This window comes from Porites lutea, chromosome 6, assembly GCF_958299795.1.
Source record: "Porites lutea chromosome 6, jaPorLute2.1, whole genome shotgun sequence".
Classification (NCBI taxonomy): domain Eukaryota; kingdom Metazoa; phylum Cnidaria; class Anthozoa; order Scleractinia; family Poritidae; genus Porites; species Porites lutea.
In genome coordinates this window covers 19277252-19302157 of record NC_133206.1, presented here as the reverse complement: position 1 = coordinate 19302157, position 24906 = coordinate 19277252, and the positions used below count along the sequence as shown (strand labels likewise).

The 24906-nt window shown below is 38.6% G+C and overlaps 3 protein-coding genes across 3 annotated transcripts; all 3 read right to left on the bottom strand.

Annotated features, from left to right (window-relative positions):
* Positions 1-5940: 5940 nt before the first annotated feature.
* On the bottom strand, positions 5941-10104 carry LOC140941459 (uncharacterized). The gene is made up of 2 exons (XM_073390454.1): positions 9352-10104; positions 5941-6089 (listed from the first exon to the last, which is right to left on the bottom strand). Exons 1-2 carry the CDS (start codon positions 10063-10065, stop codon positions 6084-6086), a joined length of 720 nt encoding a protein of 239 aa, XP_073246555.1. The 5' UTR covers positions 10066-10104; the 3' UTR covers positions 5941-6083.
* Positions 10105-14359: 4255 nt separating this feature from the next.
* LOC140941449 (uncharacterized) lies at positions 14360-19502 on the bottom strand. Its single transcript, XM_073390444.1, has 2 exons — positions 16474-19502; positions 14360-15882 (listed from the first exon to the last, which is right to left on the bottom strand). Exons 1-2 carry the CDS (start codon positions 19405-19407, stop codon positions 15532-15534), a joined length of 3285 nt encoding a protein of 1094 aa, XP_073246545.1. The 5' UTR covers positions 19408-19502; the 3' UTR covers positions 14360-15531.
* Positions 19503-22369: 2867 nt separating this feature from the next.
* Positions 22370-24593, bottom strand: LOC140941458 (uncharacterized). The gene has a single exon (XM_073390452.1). It carries the CDS (start codon positions 24083-24085, stop codon positions 23363-23365), a length of 723 nt encoding a protein of 240 aa, XP_073246553.1. The 5' UTR covers positions 24086-24593; the 3' UTR covers positions 22370-23362.
* Positions 24594-24906: the final 313 nt, after the last annotated feature.

Sequence of the window (24906 nt, the reverse complement as noted above, 5' to 3'; positions counted from 1 at the left end):
GTGCTTGGCATGGCGATGATAGTCATAGACTTCTTTATAGAATATTAAAGCCTATGTATGGATATTTCCGACGAAATCTAGTGGAAGTCGCGACGATCGCCATCTATCGACATCTATGTCATCTATTGATGAAACGACGATCATAGAGCAGCGACGATTGCATTGTCATTTCAATCAAGTTTGACAACTTTAGTCGTGCAATGACCGGCGGCAAAGAAAACTGCTAAAAATTGTGCTGCACGTTTTGTTCTGCTTATTTTCTCGTTTACTTCGTTTAGATCTGAGTCCAGTGAATGCATTCTAAGCGGCGCTATAAAATTTGTATCTGCTCGGTCATCGTAGGGTAACTTGAGTCCTCTTGCTTCTCCGAACATATATTTTACAGAAAACAGTCGTTGAGTGCCCCTGGCTTATAGCTTTCGTCGCATATCAAGAATTGTCTTGCGTGGTATTTCACCTACAAAACCGAAGATTGAGCGACGTCACTGCACAGGGTACCGACGCATACGCTCATATTAATCTCTTAGATGTTTGGATCTTAAAGTAAATTTTTAAATTACATCGAAATGGACAGGTCACACTTTTTGCAATCTCTTTCCCAGATTTCGTAATTTTAGTATTGAGGAAATTTTATATACGGAAATTCAGTACTGTGAGTCATGATCTCACGTTCGCGTTTAAGTAAACGTCTGGATCTAATATCTTTCAAGACGTTTTAAAATAATTTCCGTCATCAGAAACCGCTAACAACCTTTTAACTCTCAAGATCTGACTAACAATTCTCCTTTCTGGATGCCATACATTTCTTTGTACATGATTTAAGAGAATTTGGAGGTCGATCAAGATAACATCCTCTTCCTGATACATTTGCCTACCGTCAAGAGCCCATTTGATGGGCTCCTGCTACCGTGTGGCACGAAATTTTCGCAGGTTTTAATTTTTGCGATTTTTGCGGTTTTTGCAGCGATCCGCAGAAATAAATTCCCGCAAATAAAAATTACCGCAAACATTTTTCCCGCAAAAATTTACCTCAGAGTCAATATTCTCTAACTTAAATTCGCTACACAAAAATACAGTACTAAGAAATCGTGCCTGTTCAATCACAACTTGTCTCTTTCATTCAGAAACAACGAAATGGTTTATAGTTTGAAAATATGTATTTCTATTACAAGTACTCAATAAAAACGAAAATATTATAAATGCTATGTACTGGGTACTTTCTAAAACTCGCAAAAATTAATTCCCAGCAAGAAAAACCAATCTGTCCTAATCACAAAAATTAAAATTCCCGCAAAAATTTCGTGCAGCACGGTATGCTCATCACCTGTCTACTGGACAATGAATCACTGAATACAAGTAGAAGTTACATGACAATAAGTCAAAGGGTTAATCTAGACAATCTAGAGGAGACTTTTTGGCAACCTCGTTATAACTCGGTGGAGGCTTTCTTGGTAAATCCTCGTCATAGTAAACAGGTGGAGCGCGGACACCAGTTGAGCGGGCTGAAGAGCATGGGTTATTATCATTACCAATTTCTATCACAGCAGAGCTTGAGGTAGCAACGGGTCCCTGCTGCCTTTCAGTTGAAGGCTGAGCACTTGAAAGACGTTGTACTCCGGGGACTATAGGCAAGTGTGCCGCGATAAGATTTGGGTCGAAGAGATTGAGGGTGTTCAAATTACCAGCGGAGGTACCGGTTTCTCTATTATGCTGACGACTCAAGTTGCATTCCACGATTTGTCCTGATTGGTTTATTTTGAATCGTGGAAAGTTTCTAGAAAGTTGTTTCTTACGGTACGCTCCGTAAAACACGCAAACTATCATTAACACAAAAAAGATCAAAACTGGGGCTATAATCCAATATGAATTTCCATCATCCAATTTGAGCACACACTTCCCATCTTTACAGGTCTCCGTTACTCCGCAGTCACTGTCCTCTACGCATTTTTTAAGATAGTAGGTAAAGGGTTCGTGAGTCTTGGTAGCTAACGAGGAGAGGTGTGGGACAGCTGATGAGACTGAATCTCTGAGTTTACAGCTCATTTCACTACATCGCTCCCAAGGGCTGCAGTCACTGTCGGCTTGACATGTACAGGACGTAATATATTTTTGTCCTTGTGCTGTGCCAACGACTGCGACAGTTTTAGCACAGTTCCTTGTTGCACAACATTTGCCGTTGCTACACTCAGAATCTGAGTCGCATAACTGCGATCGAACACCAGCAATGCGCGAGCAAATCAGCGCCAGACTTAACCAAAGCGAACTCTTCACGTACATTCGATACTTCCGAGGTCTCCGAAATAAAATAAAATCTGCTGAATACTAACTACTATTCAGCAAAAATTGAACATCAAATACTTTTGAATTGCTTATCTTGAACGCGTCATAACTGCGAGCATAGACGTGATGTGACATGCGTGACGTCACTTGCGTGAAATCAAGCTACCGATCACGTTGGTCTACTGTACATGAAGACTGACACGTCTGCATAGTCTCTTTTGATATTAACGAAAACTTAGGAATGAATGAAATTTTAACGTTGTAAAACGTGGTTCAAGAGCGTAAATTTGGCAAAACAATTAAGAAAAATTCAGCATCAAGCTCAAGCCTTTGAGCGTTATTATTCCATTTTGAGTATTTAACTGAAGAGGCACAAGCGTGATGGAGTCAGATTGAAGTTTAAAGACAACAAGAATTTAAACCTTGCATATTTACAGAATAAATGACGCCTCCATCCAGGTTGAATTTATCCGCTATTTATTTTCCTCCAAAGCGCTGTAAATAAATCAACGACGAGATTATTCCAGTTTTTGGTCTAAATCTAATAATCTAATTATGGTCTGTAATCTAAAATGCCACTTCATACCTTCACTTTCATATCACCAAAAATAGAACGTTTTCACATGACGTCACGGCCGCCATATTGGTGTTCCAAACCAGTCCTGTGGGAGTTGATCTCTTTTCTTATGTAATTTAATAAATTTGCATAGATGCTGGTCACGTGAGTGAAAACGCTCTATTCCTTTTCTCCCATTCCCTCTCGAAGTAGCCTGTGACCGCAGACGTATTTCCGGTCGTCGTTGCTCTCCCTCCCAAAGGAGAGAAACGAAGACTGGAAATACGTCTGCGGTCGCAGACTTCGCTCGAAGTGAACGTTTAGAGAACGAATGAGATCGAACAAGTTAGGGCTAGTTTAATCAAAGTGACAAGGAAAGATGTTTAAAAAGTCAACCAACGATTTTAAGACAATAGATACGATTTAGAGTCACGTTTGCGGAAAATATAATAATAATAATAATAATAATAATAATAATAATAATAATAATAATAATAATAATAATGGTTTATTAACACTGTTTAAGTACATCAATTACAATTAAAAATAAATCAAATTAAGTTATTTACAAATTATGCAATATACAATTAAAAGTAGAAGCAACATTAACAGAATCGAAATTACAGTAAAACTAACTAATCTCTCTGTACTCTGTTACATAAAAAATTCCTTGAAAGTCTTAAGAAGGTTCTGTAATCCTTACAGTTTCTAATAGTTTCTGGTAGATTCTTAAATAGCTTCGACGCATTATCTTGGAAAGTGCCGTTTTCGGTCGGGACCACTAATCTAATTGAATTGCTTGAGCATCAGAGTCAAATAGTCAACAGCTTGTCAAAATAGAAAATGAGCAGATAATAACAGCGCAAAAAAATTCTTATGGATAAATGAAAACAGGTGTGGATCTACTGATTTCCATGTAGTCATAATGAACAGTGAACGACAAGTAAAGGGAAAACTTGGTCACGTGGTACAAATTGCTGTGAACGTGACTCTAAATCTCTTTACACTTCTTCCACTACCACAGGTGACCCAAGCGTAATACCAGAGTGTATGGCAAAGGAAACTTGCATTAAACCGTCTGGTCAGATGATGTTATAGGGCTTAAATCGCGCAGAAACATCATAGAAAGAAAGGCAAAGACACCTGGGCCCGGTTCCTCGAAAGATGGTTAAGTTTAACCCAGGATTAAGTCAAATTTTAAGCAAAGTCTTCTTGCCTAAGAACATGCAACTCAAGCTTATAAAATGCTGTTGAGCTTTTACTCCGAGATACGGTAATCAGATTAAACAAAATGTTACCCTTAGCAATACAAAGAAATTAAGGTAAAATACAAAAAAGGAACAAAATTTTAATCTTGGATTAGCGCTAATCGGCCTTTCAGGAACCGGGCCCAGGTAACCATATTTTATCCATTTTAGTTCATTATTTGACATAAGTTTTATTTTCCGTTCAAACTCTTTATTTACCATACAAACTATCATATCACGCTTGGACCATCTGTGCCCACTACCCCAAAATTGAGCACTGTGTAAAGAGAAATAAAAAATTGAAACATTTTATTACCGTAAATCCCCTATTAAGTCTCCCAGGAGCTTATTTATATCAAGCCGATTTGAGGGGAGCTTAATGGAGATGGGGGGCTTATTTAATTTAGAAAAGACAATGGTACGAGTTTTCCATAAAGACCAAGAATGCGATGGGGAAAAGCTCAAGTACAAGAAGGTTGCATGTCATGCAGTCGAGGATCAGAGTCAAATCTGAACTTCCAGTTGGTAAATAAACTATCCTGAATCTGTCCACATGAAGTTAAACCGTGGACTGATAAATACGGTCTATCATTTATTAGTTAAGAATAATTAAGGGGGGAGGGGGGCTTAATAGAGACAGGGGGCTTATCAACTTTCTTCCCCTGAAAAGGGGGGGGGGCTAATTAGAGGGAGGGGGCTAATTTAAGAGGGGGAGATTAAAAGAGGATTTACGGTATTTGAACAAACCAACCGAATTGCAAAGTCACCTTATAGTCAAAAAACAAAAAAGCCAAAATATAGGAAAAGTCGACCTGACCAATATTGACCAGCAGGCCATTACTAAATCATTTTTTAAAAATGGAACAATGTGTAGCATGAAATTTTTCCAATTTTTTTTTACACTTTTTTAATTTTAAAAAATTTAACACCCGAAACTCACTAAAAGCAATGTCTCAATCTCTAACTCTGTTAAACTCAGGACACTTTCATAACAACTGTAATCAAATGCCAAAATTGCTGACTCCAATGGAAAGCATGTATTACATACTGTATTTCATCTGCTTAGCCCCACACTCCCCAACCCCTCCACCCCAAACAAAAATTTTAATAGGGGTGACAAATACTTCATGCAGAAGTGACATCCAGGTTCCAGCTTTCTTTCCCCACAAACTGCTATGTTTTACACACGTTTGTTTTTTAAATTTCTGGACTTTGAAATCACTCTCTTCAGCTACACATCTATTAAAAAAATTACACAATCATAAAGAAATATTTTAGTTATAATACAATAATTAAACAAGAAAATATATTGAGCCATGCCTGCAGCCGCTTTTAAACCCTAGTCCAGAAAAAGACAGTGTAAATAAATAAGCCCAAAAGGACTAAATATAGGAAACACAGTCTTTATTCATAACATGGCTCTCTGTTCTGGTCAGATATTTTATGTGGAACGAATTTCTTTTTATACTGATGGATTTCTAATGTGCTCACTGGTCAAGTTCTATTGTCTAAGAAAGTTTAAACAATGTTCTTGATGTCACTTGCACTATGTATATGACTAGCAGTTGCCTATAATCTATCAGAATACAGACAAAAGGGTTGAAAATTGAAAATTGTTTGTTTTGGCAAACATGGAACACATTTTTAAAAAAATAATGTACATGTCAAGTTACACTGTATTTGGAGTGAACAAGCAAAAGCCTTGAAAAGGATTTCTGAAAACGAAAAGTGGAAAATGGAAAATCTGAAGATGCCTAAACTAAAGACTCAAAGTTTTGAAAATATTTATGCAATCATTATTCTGCTTTGAGCAAGTGAAGGCCTCAGAAAAAGTTCAGGTTACTGTTTTCAAGTAAGAAGAAAAGACGTATTGTATAATTTGTTAAGATACTTTTAAATTGTCAATCACCCACAGACTGAGTCCAAAAGAAGCTTGGTTCTTGCAGTTGACTCCCTGCAAATCTTCTAACAGCTTTGCTCTGACAACAAAAAGGTGTGGGCTACACCTAAAAAAAGAAGACGTTATATTAAGGACATTCTTCGAACTAAACCAAACAAATAAAAAAAGGATAAAATCCACTAACTAACACTACCTGTAGCATTTTAAACAACACCAAACACTGGGCATCAAAGTTAAGTGAACAACAGTGCATATCTATGCCACCTTACAAATATTGTTTGAGTTTCTCTGGAACAGTTCCTTGACAGTGTTCTTTAAATGGGTTATGGGTCGGCAGCAATCTTCAAGGAAGAGCTAATTTCTACACGTACATGTACATTTACACTCAAAAAGGTAAAACATGAAAACCAGAAATACTTCTGGAGTGTTATTGAATTGCAAGAATCAGAAGCTAATCAGGTGGGAGGACAGTAAAGCACAAGCAACAACCTGAATTACATTGTGTTTTCATGGCTAGCTCACATGCTGCTCTGATTCATGGCCATAACACAAAAAACATTCCTCAAATATTTTACGTGTTTCCAGTTTTTCAGTTTGACTGGAAATATGAAGGTTGGTCATCACCCCTTTTTAGCAAACCAATAATTTATTCCGGTGTTAAGCATTTGAATCTTACCAAAGTGCCTATAAATGGGGACACTTCCAGATGATCATTTTAAATGAAGCTATCATTTCCACACTAGGATTTACAATAATTATGTTGAACTAGACAATATCACCGCTAAGTCTTAATAAAAATAGTTTTAAATTTTAGAATTATTTCACTGTTGTTTCTTCTACCTTCTACGGCCCAAATAGCAATCAACAAAGACATTGCATTTAAAACAAGAAAATAAATACATGTATGATCTTTCATTATTACCTTTGACAATTAACAATAATTGTTGAAAATTATTTTCCCTATCATTTGTATTAGAAAAATAGGAAAAAGAATAATTATGTGTGTTGATATAGTGGAAACTCTCCTAATGGACACTCATACATTTGTAAGCACACAGCTCTACTAACGGCCACCTTCACAAAACCCTGTTTTTCTTAACTTCCATTCAAAGTCTGTATTTCCACATTGATTTCACGCATTTCGCGTCGCGAGGGTGTCCACTCACAAAGGTGTATCGGGGTAAAAAAGGAAGAAACACTTTTCTTACCCGCCAACCCCAACATAAAAACTGAACTGTTGTTTTGTTTAGAGAAGAATTGCATGGATAAAACTATTTCAATAATCATAACCACCAAATGCAAAATATTAAAAACTTCACAAACATTGTTTTGCAAAATAAATACCCACTAAATTAAAACTGAAGGCAACATTGAAGAGAAATTTGAACCATAACACCTTTGGATTTTGTCCGCAGAAGATTACACTGAACTACAGTACACATCTCTGTTGATGAATCACCTCTGAGAGTGACCTGGTAATATACCGCCAGCAGAGAGTACACGGCGCCACCTTAATTAACTCATACAGTCTTCTGTTCTTTGCAGGGTAAATACAAAATACAGCTGTACATATATGTAATTAGTTCACAGAGAACTGGTAAAATAGCCTACAGTCATGAAGTACAGATGTAACTACAAGTCACTTCGCTATACTGTACTAAAAATCAAGAACTTGTAAGAAATACAAAACAACAATACTTCTTACATATACCTTGGGCTGCACAGAAAAATTAACTATTAATAACCTTTGGGCTGCATATTATTGTCCTGATAAAAACAATTTTCAAAGACATTCATTTTGAAAACAAATTACCTAGCAATTTTGTAGGTCTTTAGTGTCACCTCGTTTCATGACAATGATTAACTATGGAACAGCCTTGATCAATGTTGACGCACTGGTCTTGCTTTTTTAGGTGTCAAACTTAATGTATGCTCTGTAGTCAATTACTATTACAGTCCACTGAGCCTTTTTTGTCATCAGAACCTACATAATGTATGTAGACTGCAGTTCATTATAAAAATATGCAGTGCAACTCAGAAAATAAAAAACAATTTGTTTGCGGCTGCAACAATTTTTTTTCTGAACTTCTTTATCAGCTTGGGACCAACAGCATTAAATGATACTGAGTGAATGAGAGCATAAGCTTAGAGAAAAATTAACAACAGTGTGTACAACAGTGTGTACAAATACAATAAGGCAAGTAAAATAATACAAAATAGGAAATTATATTATTCACCAATGAGGAGCAGACCAAGATTTATAACATTGCTCTAGCTCTGACTTGGTAAAATACACCCCAACTTTTGGTCCAAAAGATTGAAACATATATTTTATGTCCCAAATGTGAGAACAAAGAAAACAAAAAAAATATTATTTCAACAATGCTTCCTTAAAGGGAAGTGGCAGGTGGTTGGCGATTCTGTTCTGTAATCTATTATTTTACAGCTTACAGAATCAACAATGAAGGCTAATGAAAGAAGGTTATACTTCACTTTCATCACAAAATTCATGATCTTTGAAACTTGTTTGTTGATACTGTCAAATTACCTTACATTTTATTTCTGCAATCATTATTTTTACCATTATAAAAAACAGGGTTTTTAAAAGCAATTCATTGAAAATACATACACACTACCCTGAATTAATGCCATTATTATAATTATTATTGCTGTTCACCATTTCGTCCCATAGAGGCTAACTCGCTGAGAACAATACATGTAGTTTGACAACATGCATAAAATGACCTCAACAGTTGTAAGCATGGCGACAACCTAAGTCACCTTGTGTGTGCTCCGTAATCACACAACATAGTGCTGCATGGGTAGATATTAAGAAACTTTATCTAGGAACACTGCTTTTCCTGCTTTTGTCCTTGTCTTTTTGCATTTGAAGTGTTGAGAGGTGGGAAGGAAAAAACTCTTGTGTTCAATACCACAAGTTGACACGACAGTTGTCAGTTTTAAAAGAGTAACATTGAAGTGGATATTGAGAACACTGTGAGACGAATGGTGTTAGGTTGAGCTAGCATGGTGAACTTTTTTTGACTTTCATGAGACAGACACCTTTTTTAACACAGACATTTGAGGCCAGTCCTAATGATGTCCAGCTCAAGAGTACATAAAATTAATGAAACAAACAAACCAGACAATGTGACAGACAGTGCCCCATCTAGTATATGATGAAGGAACAAAAACTGGTGCATGAACTTGGGTAGAGAGAACTCAAATGGGGAAATATGTTTGAGTACAATTATTATTGAACAGTCATGTGTACCGGTAAATGAATATACATGCAACCAGACACACATTTTACTCCCCCTTGACACCACAGATATTAAAACAAAACATACAGCGAAAAAATCTCAAACCTGCTCTTCAGACGACCTTGAGGAAGAAGTCACATGATGTTGATCATATGGTGGTGGTGATTCCACCTCCAAGTTACTGTCCAGTGTGATGGAATCATATTCAGGGGGTGGTCTTAAAGTTCTTCCGGGCAAAATAAGCCTTGGTGTAGAATGTTGCCTGCACAAAGAGTAAGATTCAAAAGAGTTCCGCGAGGGCTGAGAATACAATCCACGTGAAAATCGTCGTCTTCTGTACCGTTTTAAGAAGCGATAGGATCCGTAGCCGACGACAGCGAGAAAGATCAAACCGCCCACAACGGCTGAGATTATAACAACAACATTGATATCGAAGTGAAAGCGAACTGAAAGATGGGAGGAAGCGTCCGTTGGTACAGGTCTTGGTGCAGGCTTACATTGGCCAGATTCACACTCCTCGTTCTTGGAACAATCTAAATCATAACCGCAGTGAGTTCGAAAAACCAAGTCGTCCTCTTGGCACCGATTTTGAAAGCAGATTTTACCGCCGCTGCAAGAATCGTCTGAAATACAACCGCCACGGCAATTCCACCATAGCTGGCACAAGCTAGAACAACAAATACTTATCGACGAAGCGTTCAGAGAGTTACCTCTGCATTCTATGTCATCGTTGCACGCATACGTAGACAGTTTCACCTTGAAAATATTCTGAAGAACACCTAAAAGTGGCAAAACATAGAAAATGACTCTGCAATACATGCCGTGTAAACTACCATCAACTACATTCCTCTTTGAGGTTCCGCTTTGTTCCGCTGGCTTTCTTTTTTATTTTATCCGGACCCACTCTCCTCAGTCTTCTCCTCAACCTTAGTGGAGGGAGCGGCCACTTGGCAAGTTCAGGGCGGAAAAACGTAATGAGCATGCGCGAACTTTTTCGCCCAGATCCCCTGGCCGGGTTTGAAAAAATGGCGGGATTTCAAATGTTTTATTGCCTAAAAATAAAATGTTTCCACTCATAACCTGGAAAGAACAGGCAATTTGTCTTCAAAAGTTGCAAGCTGTGGTTATAACCTTGTCGTTAGTAAATTTTCTCGAAGAATACCTCATAGTAAAACGGACTTTAACGACACTGATTTCCTTGCGTTGTACTGGAAATGTGCATGCGTAGGTCCGATTTTTTTCGAGATGCATTCACAAAATGTGCTCATATAAGGAAGTTCCTGGATATATAAGGTCCGGAGCTCCACTGTGGACACAAAAACAACATATCTTTGGACAGTGATTTGCCCAAAAAAATTAACGCTTGCCCACAATGTGTTTGAAGTCACTGAACTTTGTCGCACTCGAGATGGAGGGGGACATTGGGGGGTACCCAATACCGCAATACCGTAAGAAAAAATGACAAATACCGAAATACCGCGTCGAAAATCGTCTAAATACCGATACCGCATATTTTAATCACATTCATAATCGGTTCCGCATACTTATGGGGGCTTCCATCTAGCGCGTTTAATTATCTCAGGCATTTATGCACCAGATGTCCATGTTTTTTTAATATTTTGGTAGTTGGCAAAATTTGGCAAATTTTCACTGAAAAGAACCTTTTGGTAGGTCGACCCAACAGCTAACTAACTCCAACAAAAATAACTCTTGAAAGCGCGAAAAAAACAAACAAACAAACAAACAAACAAACCGACCAAAACCCTTTCCACGCACGTCTAGTGCGAGTTTGGATGAGTCTATAGTCTAGCATGTCAGTATCTCAGGGGTCAACTATCTCGACTGTCTCCCCAGTGGGGAGGAGCGTTGCGTGACGACACTAAAAACGGCTGAGTAGCAGACTGGCACACGTACACAGATCGAAAAGCCTGGTAAGGTAACTTGAGATGACTCATTATCATTGGATGCAACAATAATCACATTGTATATTATCGACCATTAACTGTCACAAAATGACCCACAATGGTTTAATCATTTACCCTTATGTCTCAAGACTTCAAAATATTAACTTTTATTGACCTTTATGTCGTACTGTGTTTTGCTTTGCGTATTGTATCGAAAAGAAAGCGCAAATAAACGGTACCGTAATACCGTGAACAATCTTATTTCACCGAATACCGTCAGCCAAAATGATGAAAAACCGCATACCGCAGAGCTAGATGATACCGCAATACCGCACGTTAAAATTAAAATTACCGAAATACCGTACGAAAAAAGCCTAATACCGCGATACCGTAAACCCCCATGTCCCCCTCGAGATGATATTTTAAAACCCTCGCTCTATCAGACACTCGTAGTTTCGCAGATCACTAAAATATAAACAAAATCCTCAATGTAGAAGTTATTGCGTTGCCTTTATGTGGGCAGAAAAAAGGTCAATCTTTATCTAGTAAAATCTTCCCAAAAATCGGTTTCAAAGCAACTATAGTTTTTTAGACTTACTCATTTCGCGCAGATATATAAATTTTGCTTTGTGTTGTCAAGTTGAACACGGATAACATCTGTCAAAAACTTACGCTTAAGTAGGATTTCCTTCAAACAAAGTTAAAGTTACATTATTTCAAAAACTTCTTGCTGACAATGAAGAAATGAATTTTCTGTACGAAAACAACCTACCTTAGGCCCTAAAAGCAAAAGATCAGTTGCAACTTGGCAGCCAAGCCACGATTTACCATTTAGCTATTTTAAGCTTAACTGGTCCATGCGAGGGTCTTCGTTTAAGCAAATTAAGCTCAGCCGATCATTAGAAAATACAGAAAATTGCATTTAAGGGTTTGTTTTGCTCGCCTCAGTCAAATCCAGCTGCAGCCGTTGTTTACGGGAAAAGAGTCAATTGTTTTGAAGTCACTACCGGCAGTTGTCGTTCTCTACTTCACAGCGAGTGAAAAAGACAATTTGCGTACAGAAAGTTATTCTTATAAAGAACAGAAACTTTTACAGTGCACTGGAAAACAAAACAATGCAATGAAAAATGAAAAAACTCTGACTACTATTACTTGAGCAACAGAAAAATGATCCTGAGTAAGCTTGCTGGCCTTCTATTTCCGAGAAAGTTTAATAAGCGCACAAGTTTGTTCACTCTGATGCGTTATAACAGCAATATGGTTCTTTGACTGACGACAAAGATAAAGCTGGTTCTGCAAAGGTAATAAATCTGGGCGTGTAAAAAAAGTAACCGTAACTACTAATAACAGAATACAAGCGGGTTTTAATTCAACCCGGAGAAATCAACTCATAAATTAATCGGATGCACAATTAGAAAAATTACTCGCCTCTTTAAAAATGTTCAAAACCTTTTATTCCACCTCAGACTGACGGAATGATCCATTTTTCCTTTAACATTGGTTGTTCTGAATCCAAAGTAATTTTCAAGCGACGAAAAAAAAGCAAACATGTCAAATAAAAATGCTTTACAGGGAGCAAACGTTCGCACCACCTGCATTTCACTCAGAACTCCAGCAACAAACAAACCTGAAACAAACACAGTCAACACCAGGGCGGATAAAGGTAGGGCGATGAAACGAGCGCGTCCGAGCAAAAAGGTGTGATGCAGTGGACTGGGGTCAAATTCTGAGTTGCCGATCAAAATGGCGGCAAGTACGGAATATGATATTGATTTTGAAGAATTGGAGAGGTTATTCATTGATGATACGACAGACGAGCAGTTCAGTTTTGACGAGATTGAGGCAATTTCTGAGCCGTCACTAAGTGGTAAGGATAGTTTTCTGTCGACAAATGTCAGTGTTTCGTCGCTTAAGCTAGTTTTAGATAGGTTGGCAGATAGTCAGACCAATTTTGTGGAACAAGAGCGGGCAATTGCCTCGGTCCTTAGCAAAGTTGACGAGGTTAAATTTGTTGAGTTTGTAGCATCAGTGGCTGGTTTGTTTGAGCAGTGTTTTGGCCTTCGATCTTCGAAACAAAATAAGCATCTGCGTGCAATTGAACTTGAAAGGAATTTTACAGAACGTCGCAGCAAAACAAATCCAGCTAGTAAAGCGTGGGAAGATATCCTATTGCATGCTGGTGTCGCAAAATGTGTTGCTTCTGACAATGTATACCAACATATACTCCAGCATTTCTGGTCTACTACTGGATCTGTTTTCAAGCAAGGAAACACATCGCGACCAGCTGCCCAGGAAGCTGTTGATGATATTATGGAGATTGACGCGGTCAAGGATCACGCGGGTTGGGCAATAAAGCGGGCCCGGGATATTATTAAGAGCAGTACGGAAGATAAGTTACGAATAAAAAAATCAAGTGGTGATGATACCTGGTGCGAAGTTGACAAGTCAGTGGCTTTGGAGTTATTATCAAAGCTCGGAAAGGACGAGAAACAACAAGATGGGCGTTTCAGATTTATACCAAGACAAGAAGTTGGAGAATTTTTTTTGTCATTGCATGTTGTTGTGGACAATTTGCTATGTAAGAGCCAATTTGTTGTTGAGAAAGAGAAAGTGGTAACAAACTGTTTGCAACACTTGTCTAGAGACCAGCAATTAAGAAAAGATTGGGTTACGCTAATCGGTGAAGGGTTTTCAAAACCAGTAGCAGTATTTGTTTTGCAGAAGGTTTGCATAATGTTCGTGAAGTCCAAACAGCAGGTAGCTAGGGATAAATTTGCTTTAAAACCACAAAAAGGAAGCGTGGCGTTAAGGGAAGAACTTAGAGGCAAGATTGGCAAGAGCAGTGGTGTGAGAGGGCAGCAAAATAAAAATGTGGTATCACCTCTTTCTAAAAGTCCGCCTGAAATTGTTTTGAAACTGCGCAGGAATTTCGAGTCCCCCGAAATTGTTACCAACTGTTTGAAAGAAATCTGTAACCAACCTGGCAAAAAAGACATCCTCATACATTTGTCAGGGAAGGAACTGAGTAGATTGTTGTCAGCCCTTGGAAAACCCGCACTGGATGGCAAGAAAAAAACGCGGCAAGTGGATGTTCTTCTGGCGGGAAATGAAGAATTTATTATCAAGTACCCTGAAAAGGTAGACAGGTAGAGCAATAGACAGATAGACAGGCTGACTGTCTGTAAATAGTTACATTGCAGATAGCTTAGATAGTCATACAGATACATGTAGATAAGACAGGTAAATGGTCAGGTAATAGTCAAAGTTATCAATTCAACTTATATTTCTCTCTCACCTCTATGTCACAATCTTTCTTTAAAATGGTACTGAGACTTCTTAAATATTCAATATTTTATTTTTTTTCTCCAACACAGCTCAAGACCAACAAAGCAGCTGAGAGTTCAAGTAACTGAAGCCAAAGATTATTTTTTAACTTGATACCAGTATAACAAAGGGTCAGCTTTCCCACCTATCTAGCCTGTTCTAGGCTCTCAGATAATGGGGAAGACGCGAAAGAAAAAGGTACGCAAAAAGTTGGCAGGGCAGGAAAAAGGAAAAAGAAAGGGAGAGAAGTACGCTGGCCCTTCTCTCCCCGTTTTATTTTCGTTTTTGCACTTTCTCAATTCAGCGGACCCGACTGTCTCAGAGCCTGGAATAGGCTACCACCTATCCAGTTCCCAGCTCTAACATAGTACTGTGCAGAGATGGTGAAAACTGATGTGAAATATGCCTTGGGGGTATTTTTGATTGGTTGATTGGAGTGAGGTGCTTATGTCCCCTTTCTCACATCACATGCATCCTATTGTCCGTCACGAATTCCCTACAAGTACTATCAGAGAGCTTGGCACAGGGTAGATCCCACTAGCAAAAGAAGCATATTTAATCAACCTTTTTTATAAACATGTACATTTCCCCCAATTTTTAGGTCTTGTGATATCACTTTCCATAACTCCATTCATTGTTCATTCAAATCGTTATCTTGCTCATTTCTTTATGGATCAGTATGCCTTACATCTATTTATAATATTATAAAGATTCATTGAGTATACTCCCTTGAGGGAACATTGCGTGGCCAACCCTGGGAAACATAGTAAACTAATTATTATTCATAAATGAAAGCAAAGTGTCAATTCAGCAAGAGCTCAAGGAAAGCTGGATCAATGTTAACTTTTTCCTCTGAGTTCAATATCTTGTATAAAACTTTTGCTCTAAGATGCAATAATAGTAAACTCAAGTTTTCTCTTGAAATTACATGTTCTTGTGAGAACCTCTGCAAAAAAAACAGTGTAACACCTTTTTAGGATATATTTTTTGCAACATTCAAATTTAACACTGTAATAAAAAATTTTGCATTTGATTTTAATATTATTATTTAAATCTATTAAAGATCAACAGTCCAAGTTACGTCTATGTTAGTGTGGCCATCCGATCTCCTTGGGAGATGCTGGTTTGATTCTGCAAGATGCACACATTCCTCCACTTCATAGACATTTGTCTGCTTGTTCTTAATAAGCTTCGAAGATCTATAAGCAACAATGCCATTTACATTGTAGCCATAGGTAAAGGCTGTCATGTTTCTTGTACCCCCACACATTTGTCGTTGTGATGAAAAAAAAGATTCAACAATATCTTGATTTAGTCTCTTTGGAATTATGTACAAACTTCCATACTCAGCTTTGAACTCATCAGTGTTAATGTAGGCAACAAGCTCTTTAAGGCCATCTATGGATACCTGAAGGTATGTATGAATATGAAGTGACCATTAGTTTTTGGAACTTGTTACAACCATTTTGTAATCACTGGTGATACTTACAATTTGATTGGTCCTCTCCAGTGTGATTTATTCACTAATAAAGCTATTCTATTTTCATTACATAAACAGCTAGTGAAATACCAGGTGAGCTTTGATGCAATTTAAACATGATATCTTGACACCTAAAAACAACACATCATTTTGAAATGTGAAAATGTCACCATTTCTATGGTTACATAAATAAATCATACCATTTTCTCCACGTGAAAATATTTTCGTGAAATGGTTTGGTATTTAAATGGTGTTTATAATTATTATAGATAGAATAAAGGCTGCAAAGAGACACCACAGTTCTCTTTTCACATTGAATTTTAATATTATTTTCACCCGTTTGCACAAATACATTTTTGTACTTTTCAACACTCAAAGAGTAATTTTGTATCCCTGCACGGCCATGTGACATCCTCTATTCATTTTTTTTGTAAGCATGCAAGTAAAATTTCGCACATGCAACAATCTTTAGGCTCTACTTTTGTAGGTTAATTAGTTAGTGGGTAATGTTAGTCTTACCTCAAGATCAAACATTGTTTGCCAAGTAATAAAATGGTCTGAAACATCTGCTCTTCTCTGAAATATCTGGCTCAGTTGTTGTTTCCAGGTTTTAAAATAATTCAGTACTTGATTTAATTTTGCAATTCGGGGATCTGTTATTGATTGAAGAGGCATGCTGTCATTGAATACATCCCAGAGTGTGGCACACATACATATGAATTCTTGTGTTTCGTATGTTTCATTGTTCTCATGTGCAGCCATATCTCGCTGAACTTTCCTTGATAAGGTCTGCACAGCAAGCTTAACCCTCATCTTACTTAAATTATCCAGATGAACATGTGCACTTCTTAAATCGGTAGCATATAATCTTCTTCTTCTGTCCCTCTGATACACGGAGTAAATATGCTCCCATAATATGTATTTGCCATTTCTTTGCAAAACCCGGGTAAAGCGGGGATTCTGAATTTTAAAACCACTACTGTAAATATTGTTTCTTAGTTTTTTCAGAAGATGTGGAGGATCAGAGATAAAAAATAATGGTTTTTTTGAAAAGGGGTTATAGCACTTGCTCTTAGAAGGATTAGTTCCATTCATGTTCATGAATGCCCTGTTCTCTGGGGCTCCATCGCAACATGCAAGCATTATGGTGAATTGGAAACCATGTAACATACTCACTCCCTGCCAAAAAATTCTGTTTAGTTTTTGGGAACTAACCCCTCTTGTTAGAAAAAATGCACATGGAAATTCAAACTTTCCAAACAGGCTCTTGAAGTAAAACTGAAGAACATGTGTTGCCAGTTTATTTTGAGGGTTACAATCAGTTTCCTTTAGTTGACCAACTAAAGGTAGGTCAGTTTCATCATCATCCAAATCAACAAATCCTACCAGTTCAAATGTTGATGGATCAAAGACAAGACCCTCTTTAATTTTCACTTCATCAAACAAGAGGCCTCCAAGCTGGCCTCTCTTTCCAATTTTTGTTTTGTCAAATTTCTCCTTCATTTCCCACAATGTTGAAGTCTGCCACCCAGAGCGAGGTGATGAAAAGTTCTTGTAGTCAGAAAGTAAGCGACCACTTGGAAGCTTTAAAAAGCCTGAGTCTCTTAGATCTTCATATGCTGCATGAGATTTTGAATACATTCTCAGACACCACTTTATAATGAGGGGGTGCCATCTCATTTGCCGTTTTGGAACAGTCAAAGCCTTAGCCTGATCACATAACAACACACCAAAAAATTGATCACTTGAATAGCCTGTATGATCCCTCAAGTGTGTCTCCAGAAGAGCTTTCTTTCCAAACGTTTTATAGCATTTGTCCCAATGACATTTATAGATCCGGTTAATTGGTGCAATATTTTCATCTACCTGTTCTATATGAGCTCTCACGTGAAGGTATAGTTGGTCTGCTTCAACCCAACCTTTTGCATCATCCTTTGGTTCTGAGCATTCCTTCCATTTACACTTTGAAATCTGTTTGCCCCTTCTGCTTTTTAAAGCTTCATTTAGTTTTTCAAACATCGCCCTTAAGTTACAATCAGTATCTCCCCCTACCTCCACCATTTTTTCTCTGCACTTTTCAAGTTGTTTGATTTTTTCCTGTAGACTCCTCATCTCAATCGTTCTCTCTCGAAGCAACTGGAGCACCTCTTCTTTACTAAGATAGTCAAAACGTGTGAATTTGGAGTTTTCATTATTTTGAGATTGATGACTATGTGAATTAAGCCTTGACTTTAGAGTTCTTAAGTAGTGCTTACTGTGTTCACAAGCTGCACATATGTCACTTGAGTGTAAAGCCTCGTCATAGGGGATGAAAACAAGACAGCTTGTTGACCGTATGATTTTTTTATGATGCTGAGATGGACTGGTTTCAACAAAGGCAGCAGGTTCCCCATTTCGGGTGTAATAAACAGGCTCAAACATTCCCTTTGGTACTATCGTCTGAAACTGTTCAAATGGGCAACCTGAGCATACTCTCAGGGACTGAATGGTGACTAAAAGCTTAACTAAATCTTGAATTGAATTTACTTGCGGTGAAACATCTGCCCAATCTAAGTTGACTTTTTTTTCCATTCCCTCGTGGCGAATTGTCCAAACTTTGTTGGAGTCAATTATAATTTCAATTTGGGAGTAGCCAATGGATTTCCCACCAAAATAAAACAAATGACTTGTATTTTTTTCCTCATTAAAACACTGCTTCCAGTTTGGAAATTGGGACAGATCGAAATTTTCAACAAATCTTGTCTCGAAGACAGTATCTTCTTCTGTGTCACTATTCATACCTTCTTCAGCTGGACGGTTCCCTTTCCTTGAACATTCTTGTGCTAAATGTTTACGTAACTCAGTCACTGAATCCATGATAGCGTCACGCGAGGAGATTAAAGCTTGAAGAGTCGATGAATTGGTTGTGACGATCCTCTCAATTTCCTCTCGATAATACCTCCACCTCAATATGCCATTGACTTTTCCCAAGTCTCTCGTTAAGTTATTGTTGGCACGATACAGATAATTAGCGATCGCAGTGCTGCTAAAGTGCACATGAAAGACATTCTCAATTGTAGTTGAGATGTTGAGGTATTTTTCGTGATACCTAGCTCTAAAGCTGTTACCTGGAAAAGCGACGACTAATAGGGAGTATAATAGCAATTCACTCTCACATAGTTCAATACCGGTACTAAATTCCAGATACGAAGAAAATGTTTCTACTCGGGTACCTTTTGGTGACTCTGCTTGGGAATGTCGCCTGGTCGAGTCGACTTCGGTCACGGCTTGTAACGTGTTTTCTCCATTAGATTCTGCTGTCACTGAATTATGGCTTGAAATGTTTTTTTGTTTGTGTTCTTCTGTGTTGTTTGAGCTGTTACGCTGCGAGGCGAATGCCGCAAATTTTTTTGCGGGAGGTTTCGTCGGCGTTGACAAGCATCTCTTTAAAATGGTTTCTCTGGCTTCTTCCATGACCGGCTTCCGTACTAATTTATATATTTCCCTTCTGTTACTCGCTATTATCGATGTTCTTCCAAAAGAAACTAAAAACTGTCTACAACGCGAAGCAAAACCTCAACCATGGCAAAAGTATTGAAAGACAGCAGATGGCGTTTCATAGCTACATGACGTGTATTTTATAAATGCGTGCAACTCGTGCAGGGTTAATTATGCTTAATTAAAATCAACATCACGCTTCCCTTTATTTTCACTAAACATCTCATACGTCTTTCTGTTTCTCCGGAACTTCAAAATTAGTTTCCCCTCTGTTTTTACTGTTTACTTTGTTTTGTTCTCGAGAGAAAAGTAGAGAAAAAACCTTACAACTAACCTCAATAAGTTTTGTTTACACGCAGTTGCCGGATTTGCGACGCAATTGCGCGAATCGCCATGGCGCGTTGAATCCGAGAAGCAAAGTTTGAAGCAGTACAACGCCACTATATCAAAATATATCAATCTAATTTTTTGTTATGTTGTATAAAATTTATCCCCCTTTAACATATGTAAAAACTGAGGTTAAGAAGTGTTAAGCTTTTGCAAACGAAACGGCGAAAGACGATTAGGTGATATTTAGTGGAAGGAGGAGGTATTCAACACTTTCAAATTAAACTCAAATTTTGGCATTATACGATCAACAAGTTTGACTTATAGGCAAACAGACACAAACATATGAAACTGTTTATTGATATTGTTATGAAACAAATTTATCTATTTAACATTGTAGCCTGAAATTACAGAAACAAAATAGGATTTCCGGTTTGCAAAAACGAAATTTTCGCCGGCCTTCAAGCGCACCGGAAGCGCGGAAAGAGCGCTCGTGCCAGTACTACTACGCATCACACATTAAATGAAGAGCGGAGCGCTCGTTTCATCGCCCAACCTTTATCCGCCCTGGTCAACACACAGAAAAGCCCGCCTTGAGCCTGCGATAAGGGATGCGCAGAAGCTTGCGCAGAACGTTTTTCCGCCCTGAACTTGGCAAGCGTGCAGACGTCTTTTATTTGGTTGCTGCACGTGCAAGGAATTGGAAATAACATTATCCAGGGAAATAAGCAGCAAATACGTAAGGAGTCGTCTGCACGTGGGCTAGCAGCAGTAGCGCCTGGTTGGGGGGGGGGGGGGTACTTCCTTATAAGAGGCTAATGGAGATGTGCCGCTGGATGGGGTCGCATTTTCACGACTGATTGGCTACAATGGGTCGCATTTTCAATAGAGCTACTAGGATATGGTCGCACATTTTTCGGATTTTTGGGGGGTAAAACAGTTCTTCATATTTACGGTTAGCAAACGTACCAGAATGTTTGTACTGCAGAGGAAAAGTAAACTGTTCTTCATTCAATCTAAAAAATGGGTCAATTCATAAAAATAGTAAGAGACTAAATTGGGATCGCGAAAATTACACATTTGCCCAAAAGTGACTAAGATGGGGTCTATAATTAGCCACAGAATAGAATGTAATAGGGTAGGGTTCTAAGAGGCCAGCGGCACAAACCCATCAAAAATTTACACAAGTACCCCCCCCCCCCCCCCACTTCCCTGGCAGTAGCGGCCGCTGTGCAAGGGAGCTCTCCTTATTCGAGGCGGAGGCCGAGGGTATGGCTTTTGAGTCAGCTGGGTATAGATTTCAACTGGTTGTGCTTGAAATATATAGGGCTCTTGAATTACCTCTACAACGCAGGATAGGATTGTAGGAGACGCTAGGCTAACTTTTATTCACCTCTTGATGAATGTGTTTCCATTGATTGGGAACCGGATTTTCTCAGACAGTTCAGAAATGTGACAAGACGATACTGCAGAGATGGGGACATGTTTCGGTCGAGTTTTAGCTATTAAGTAACTGACACTGAATATCCTTGATTTCAGGCAAACTAAAGGCGATCGAAGGGGTCACTCGCACGATGACGGCGTCCGTTTTTACTTCCCACGGCTTAAACCCACGGCCTGACCAGTACCTAACGTATCCGCACAACCATATAACCCAGGCAGTGGGCAGTGGCTCTTTCCACAGTTGCCACTGCCCGGTGATATAGCTGTGCGCATGCGTTAGGTATTGGCCATCCGTGCCGGTTGGTCAGTGCGCGTGTGTCTTATCATTTTAGGGCTGGTCTGCCTACCTCCACAGTGAAAATAGCAAAGGGAAATCACATATGTTTTTGGATGAGGTACCAGTTCGTACGTTTGCAAATGCGCTCTTTATCGACAGCACGCTATTGAAGCTCTCTTCAAGAAAAATTAAATCCCGAATAACATCGTCTCTTCGGCCTACGCCGGAATGCTTGTATTTCGATCGACGTTTACGCAACAACGCGGAGGCTCATATTTAGAGCTTAGCTGTGATCCCATATATAGTCTGTGGTGCAGCCGGAAGTTTCACTCAAAACCTACAATATACAATCTTGCCACTGACCTCCGACTGTTTAGACTGTCTGTGATGCAGACTACATCTTGAGTGCTTGACCAGAAGAATTAAATTTGGTATTTTGATAAGTGGCCGCATTGGAAAGTATATTGTACAAAATTCTAGTCATTGAAACGATCGCCTCACAAGAAAAAACACAATGAAAGTCCTGAAACGAATAAGGTTTCCACAGTATTAACTTACGCGTTTTCGTAATGCACGAGTGTCCCAAATTTTCGCAAACTGAATCTTGTTTCACATTTGAGCAAGACGTAGGGTGAAGAAGCAGCTGAACGCGCAAAGTAGTACTTTTTCCATATATGGCATTTTCTGAGGGATCGGCTAACAATATTATTATTGTCAATTGAATAGTAACAAAAAAAATTAATATTTTGGAAAAAATTATTCGCTGAGATTAAATTAACCATACAATTTAGGATTAACCAATGCTGTTAACGTTAAGTCGAGCATCTTAAGCTAAATCGAGCTTTTCTCATGACCACCATTTGATCGTTACTTAAGTAAAAGACGTAGAAATGAAAATAAATCGAATATATTGGCCTCAACAGCTTCAGCTCAATATCATTTTAAGCAAAACAGAAACGTGTTATTAACTTACAAAATAATATTCACTATTTATTTTTCTCCTGAATTTTTAAATACATAGGTACAGTCGTATGCAACCGGTAAATATAAACTCTCTAAAATAGATTACAACACGTTTCGAAATTTCGATTTTGGGTCGACAGCTGATTCTCTAAGCAACGAAATTCCTGAAATAAAATTTGATATAACCTGGCTTAAATCCATTAGTTCTATTCATAATTTTTCATTGTCCATCGCGATAATTTCGATCCACCAGACGGCTATAAAGAAATAGATAACTTAGACTAAGCCCGAGGCTATTTATACTCCCGGCAAAAACACTATCGTAAAATTTCTTTCCTAGCCAAGATTAATTATGACTTCAACGTGCTGTTGCCGACCGCCAAAGACTGGCTAAGCTATAAGTAGTCTTATCATACTTTTAAAAAGGCATAGAGCAAATGTAAAATTTTAGTACGAGTTGCGAGTCAGTGCCAGAGATGACATTTCGTTCAACTTCGAATGCAACCGCAATTTTTTTCCATCACGATTGACTGGTATAAAGTACGTACTCGGTGGTCGAACAAGTTATTAAAACGCGGTTTTATTATTCTCCGCGGCGATCGCCAACTATGTTTCCGTGGTTTGCCCAAATCAATTCGTGTTGACCGCAGGCAAAAAAGCTGGCGTGTTATCCAGCAGCGAAGGTTTTTTTATGAAACTCCGTGTTACAATGCACGAAAACGACGATTCTTTGACTGTTGCTTTCATAAAAAACCTATTTTCTTGTCAATTAATCGACAACATCGACGTTAACTGAAGTTTATCGGTCGAGGCAACAAATGAAGTGTGCTTTCACTTATTTTTGACGGCGCAGTAATTATGTTTCACTGGCCAAATAAATACAGCTGTTCTTCTCCCTCATGGAACTCGGCTATATTCTGACTACTCTTTTTCTTGTTCACCCTCTTCGTCTTCCTCGCGAATAGGAGGCAAACCAGACTCCACCACAACGGATATCAGCATTTCCTTCTCTTTATCGCGAGATATTGTATTTTTGAAAGTCTCAGAGGCTAAAATGCCGTTCCTTGAAGAAGCAGCACTCTGACTTTCGGCTTTAATCAGAGGCGATGCATTTTCGCTTTCAATGACTTCTGTAGTCCGCCGTTCAATGCCCAGGTTCTTTAATTTGCCTTTAGCCTCTCGGGCCTGTATTGACTTTCGTTCGCTCTTCATTCTGCTCAAACAACAACAGAAGAGAAACGAGAATATAAGAACGCCCATTATCGTCACAATTGCCAGCAGAGCTGGATTTAGTGGAAGTTCTTCTGGCCTAGTGCCTTGTGTAGGAAGGTTTTCGCACGTTTGATTACAGTAGGCGTTCGAACGCGAACAGTCTGGAGCCGTTTGACAAAGATTGTTGCAAGAGAAAGACGAAGAGCACTTACAGTACCCATCCAAGCATGTTTCGTTCAGTGACGAGTCGCAGTCTTCCAGCTCCTGACAAGGGACTTTGCAGACTTTTTGTGAAGAAACACAGACCACACAACAAATTTTCGACTTAGGGCATTCGGGGCCCTTGGTGGAACAGGTCGACCCCAAGCCCGTCATCGTTGGGCTGAAAATCAGCAAGAGAGCGAAAGCTGTCGCTCTGATGACCGCCTTCATCTTGCCATATTACATGTAATAAATCTTCGTTTCATTGCTGTTCTTGAAGTTATTCGTTTTACAGTATACATACGCACACTTTGCTCATTTACACACTAACGCGACAAGTGGTAACAAAGCGGTTTTTGGCGACTCGCAGGTGTTAATAACAGGAAATAATAGATATGCAAATAATAATAAGCTTATCAATCAGCGTTGCGCTACTTTGTTGTTGTTTCCAAAATGGGTTTCGGAAGTGGAGCGTCACCTTGTATAATGACTTATAATGGGAGTTATTTTCCATCTCATTCAATCTTGGCCTGGTTGTAGCAAAAACTTTGAAGCGCACGCGACACGACAACTCTACACGCGAGGATTCTTCAATGGTCGCCCATTGGATGGAGAAAATAAACATTCATTGTGACTAAAAATACTTTAGAACAAGTGTATGTATTTGACAGCGTTTGTTATATCCATACCACACGCATTGAACTCACGAATTTTAAAGCACGTACAGCTCATTTTCATAGGTTTAAGTAACGTTCACTCACTTCCCCGAATTTCGAAACTGAGATGTTTCTTTGTTTCTTTTCCTCTCTTTTGTTTTCTTTATCAAATGACCCAAACATCGTTTTGTTTTGCGTTTGTTCATCCATGCAATTCTCAAGCATGTCAAGATCTCTTGTTTATCCATTATTGAAAAATGGCCCTGCCTGAATCGAACATGTAAATGCCAAAATCATGGCATTAACATGTTCGATTCAGTTATCCCTTGGACAAGTCACGGAGTTCTGACACGCCATTTGCGAGACGTGACCGAAATCAATTCTGACTGATCAATA

Bases quoted from the DNA above. Each gene is read 5' to 3' on its own strand.
- LOC140941459 (XM_073390454.1), bottom strand. From the start codon at position 10,065: ATGTATTGCAGAGTCATTTTCTATGTTTTGCCACTTTTAGGTGTTCTT.
- LOC140941458 (XM_073390452.1), bottom strand. From the start codon at position 24,085: ATGAAGGCGGTCATCAGAGCGACAGCTTTCGCTCTCTTGCTGATTTTC.
- LOC140941449 (XM_073390444.1), bottom strand. From the start codon at position 19,407: ATGGAAGAAGCCAGAGAAACCATTTTAAAGAGATGCTTGTCAACGCCG. The intron at 15,883-16,473 runs GTAAGACTAACA...ACATACCTTCAG, and splicing joins AAACAATGTTTGATCTTGAG to GTATCCATAGATGGCCTTAA.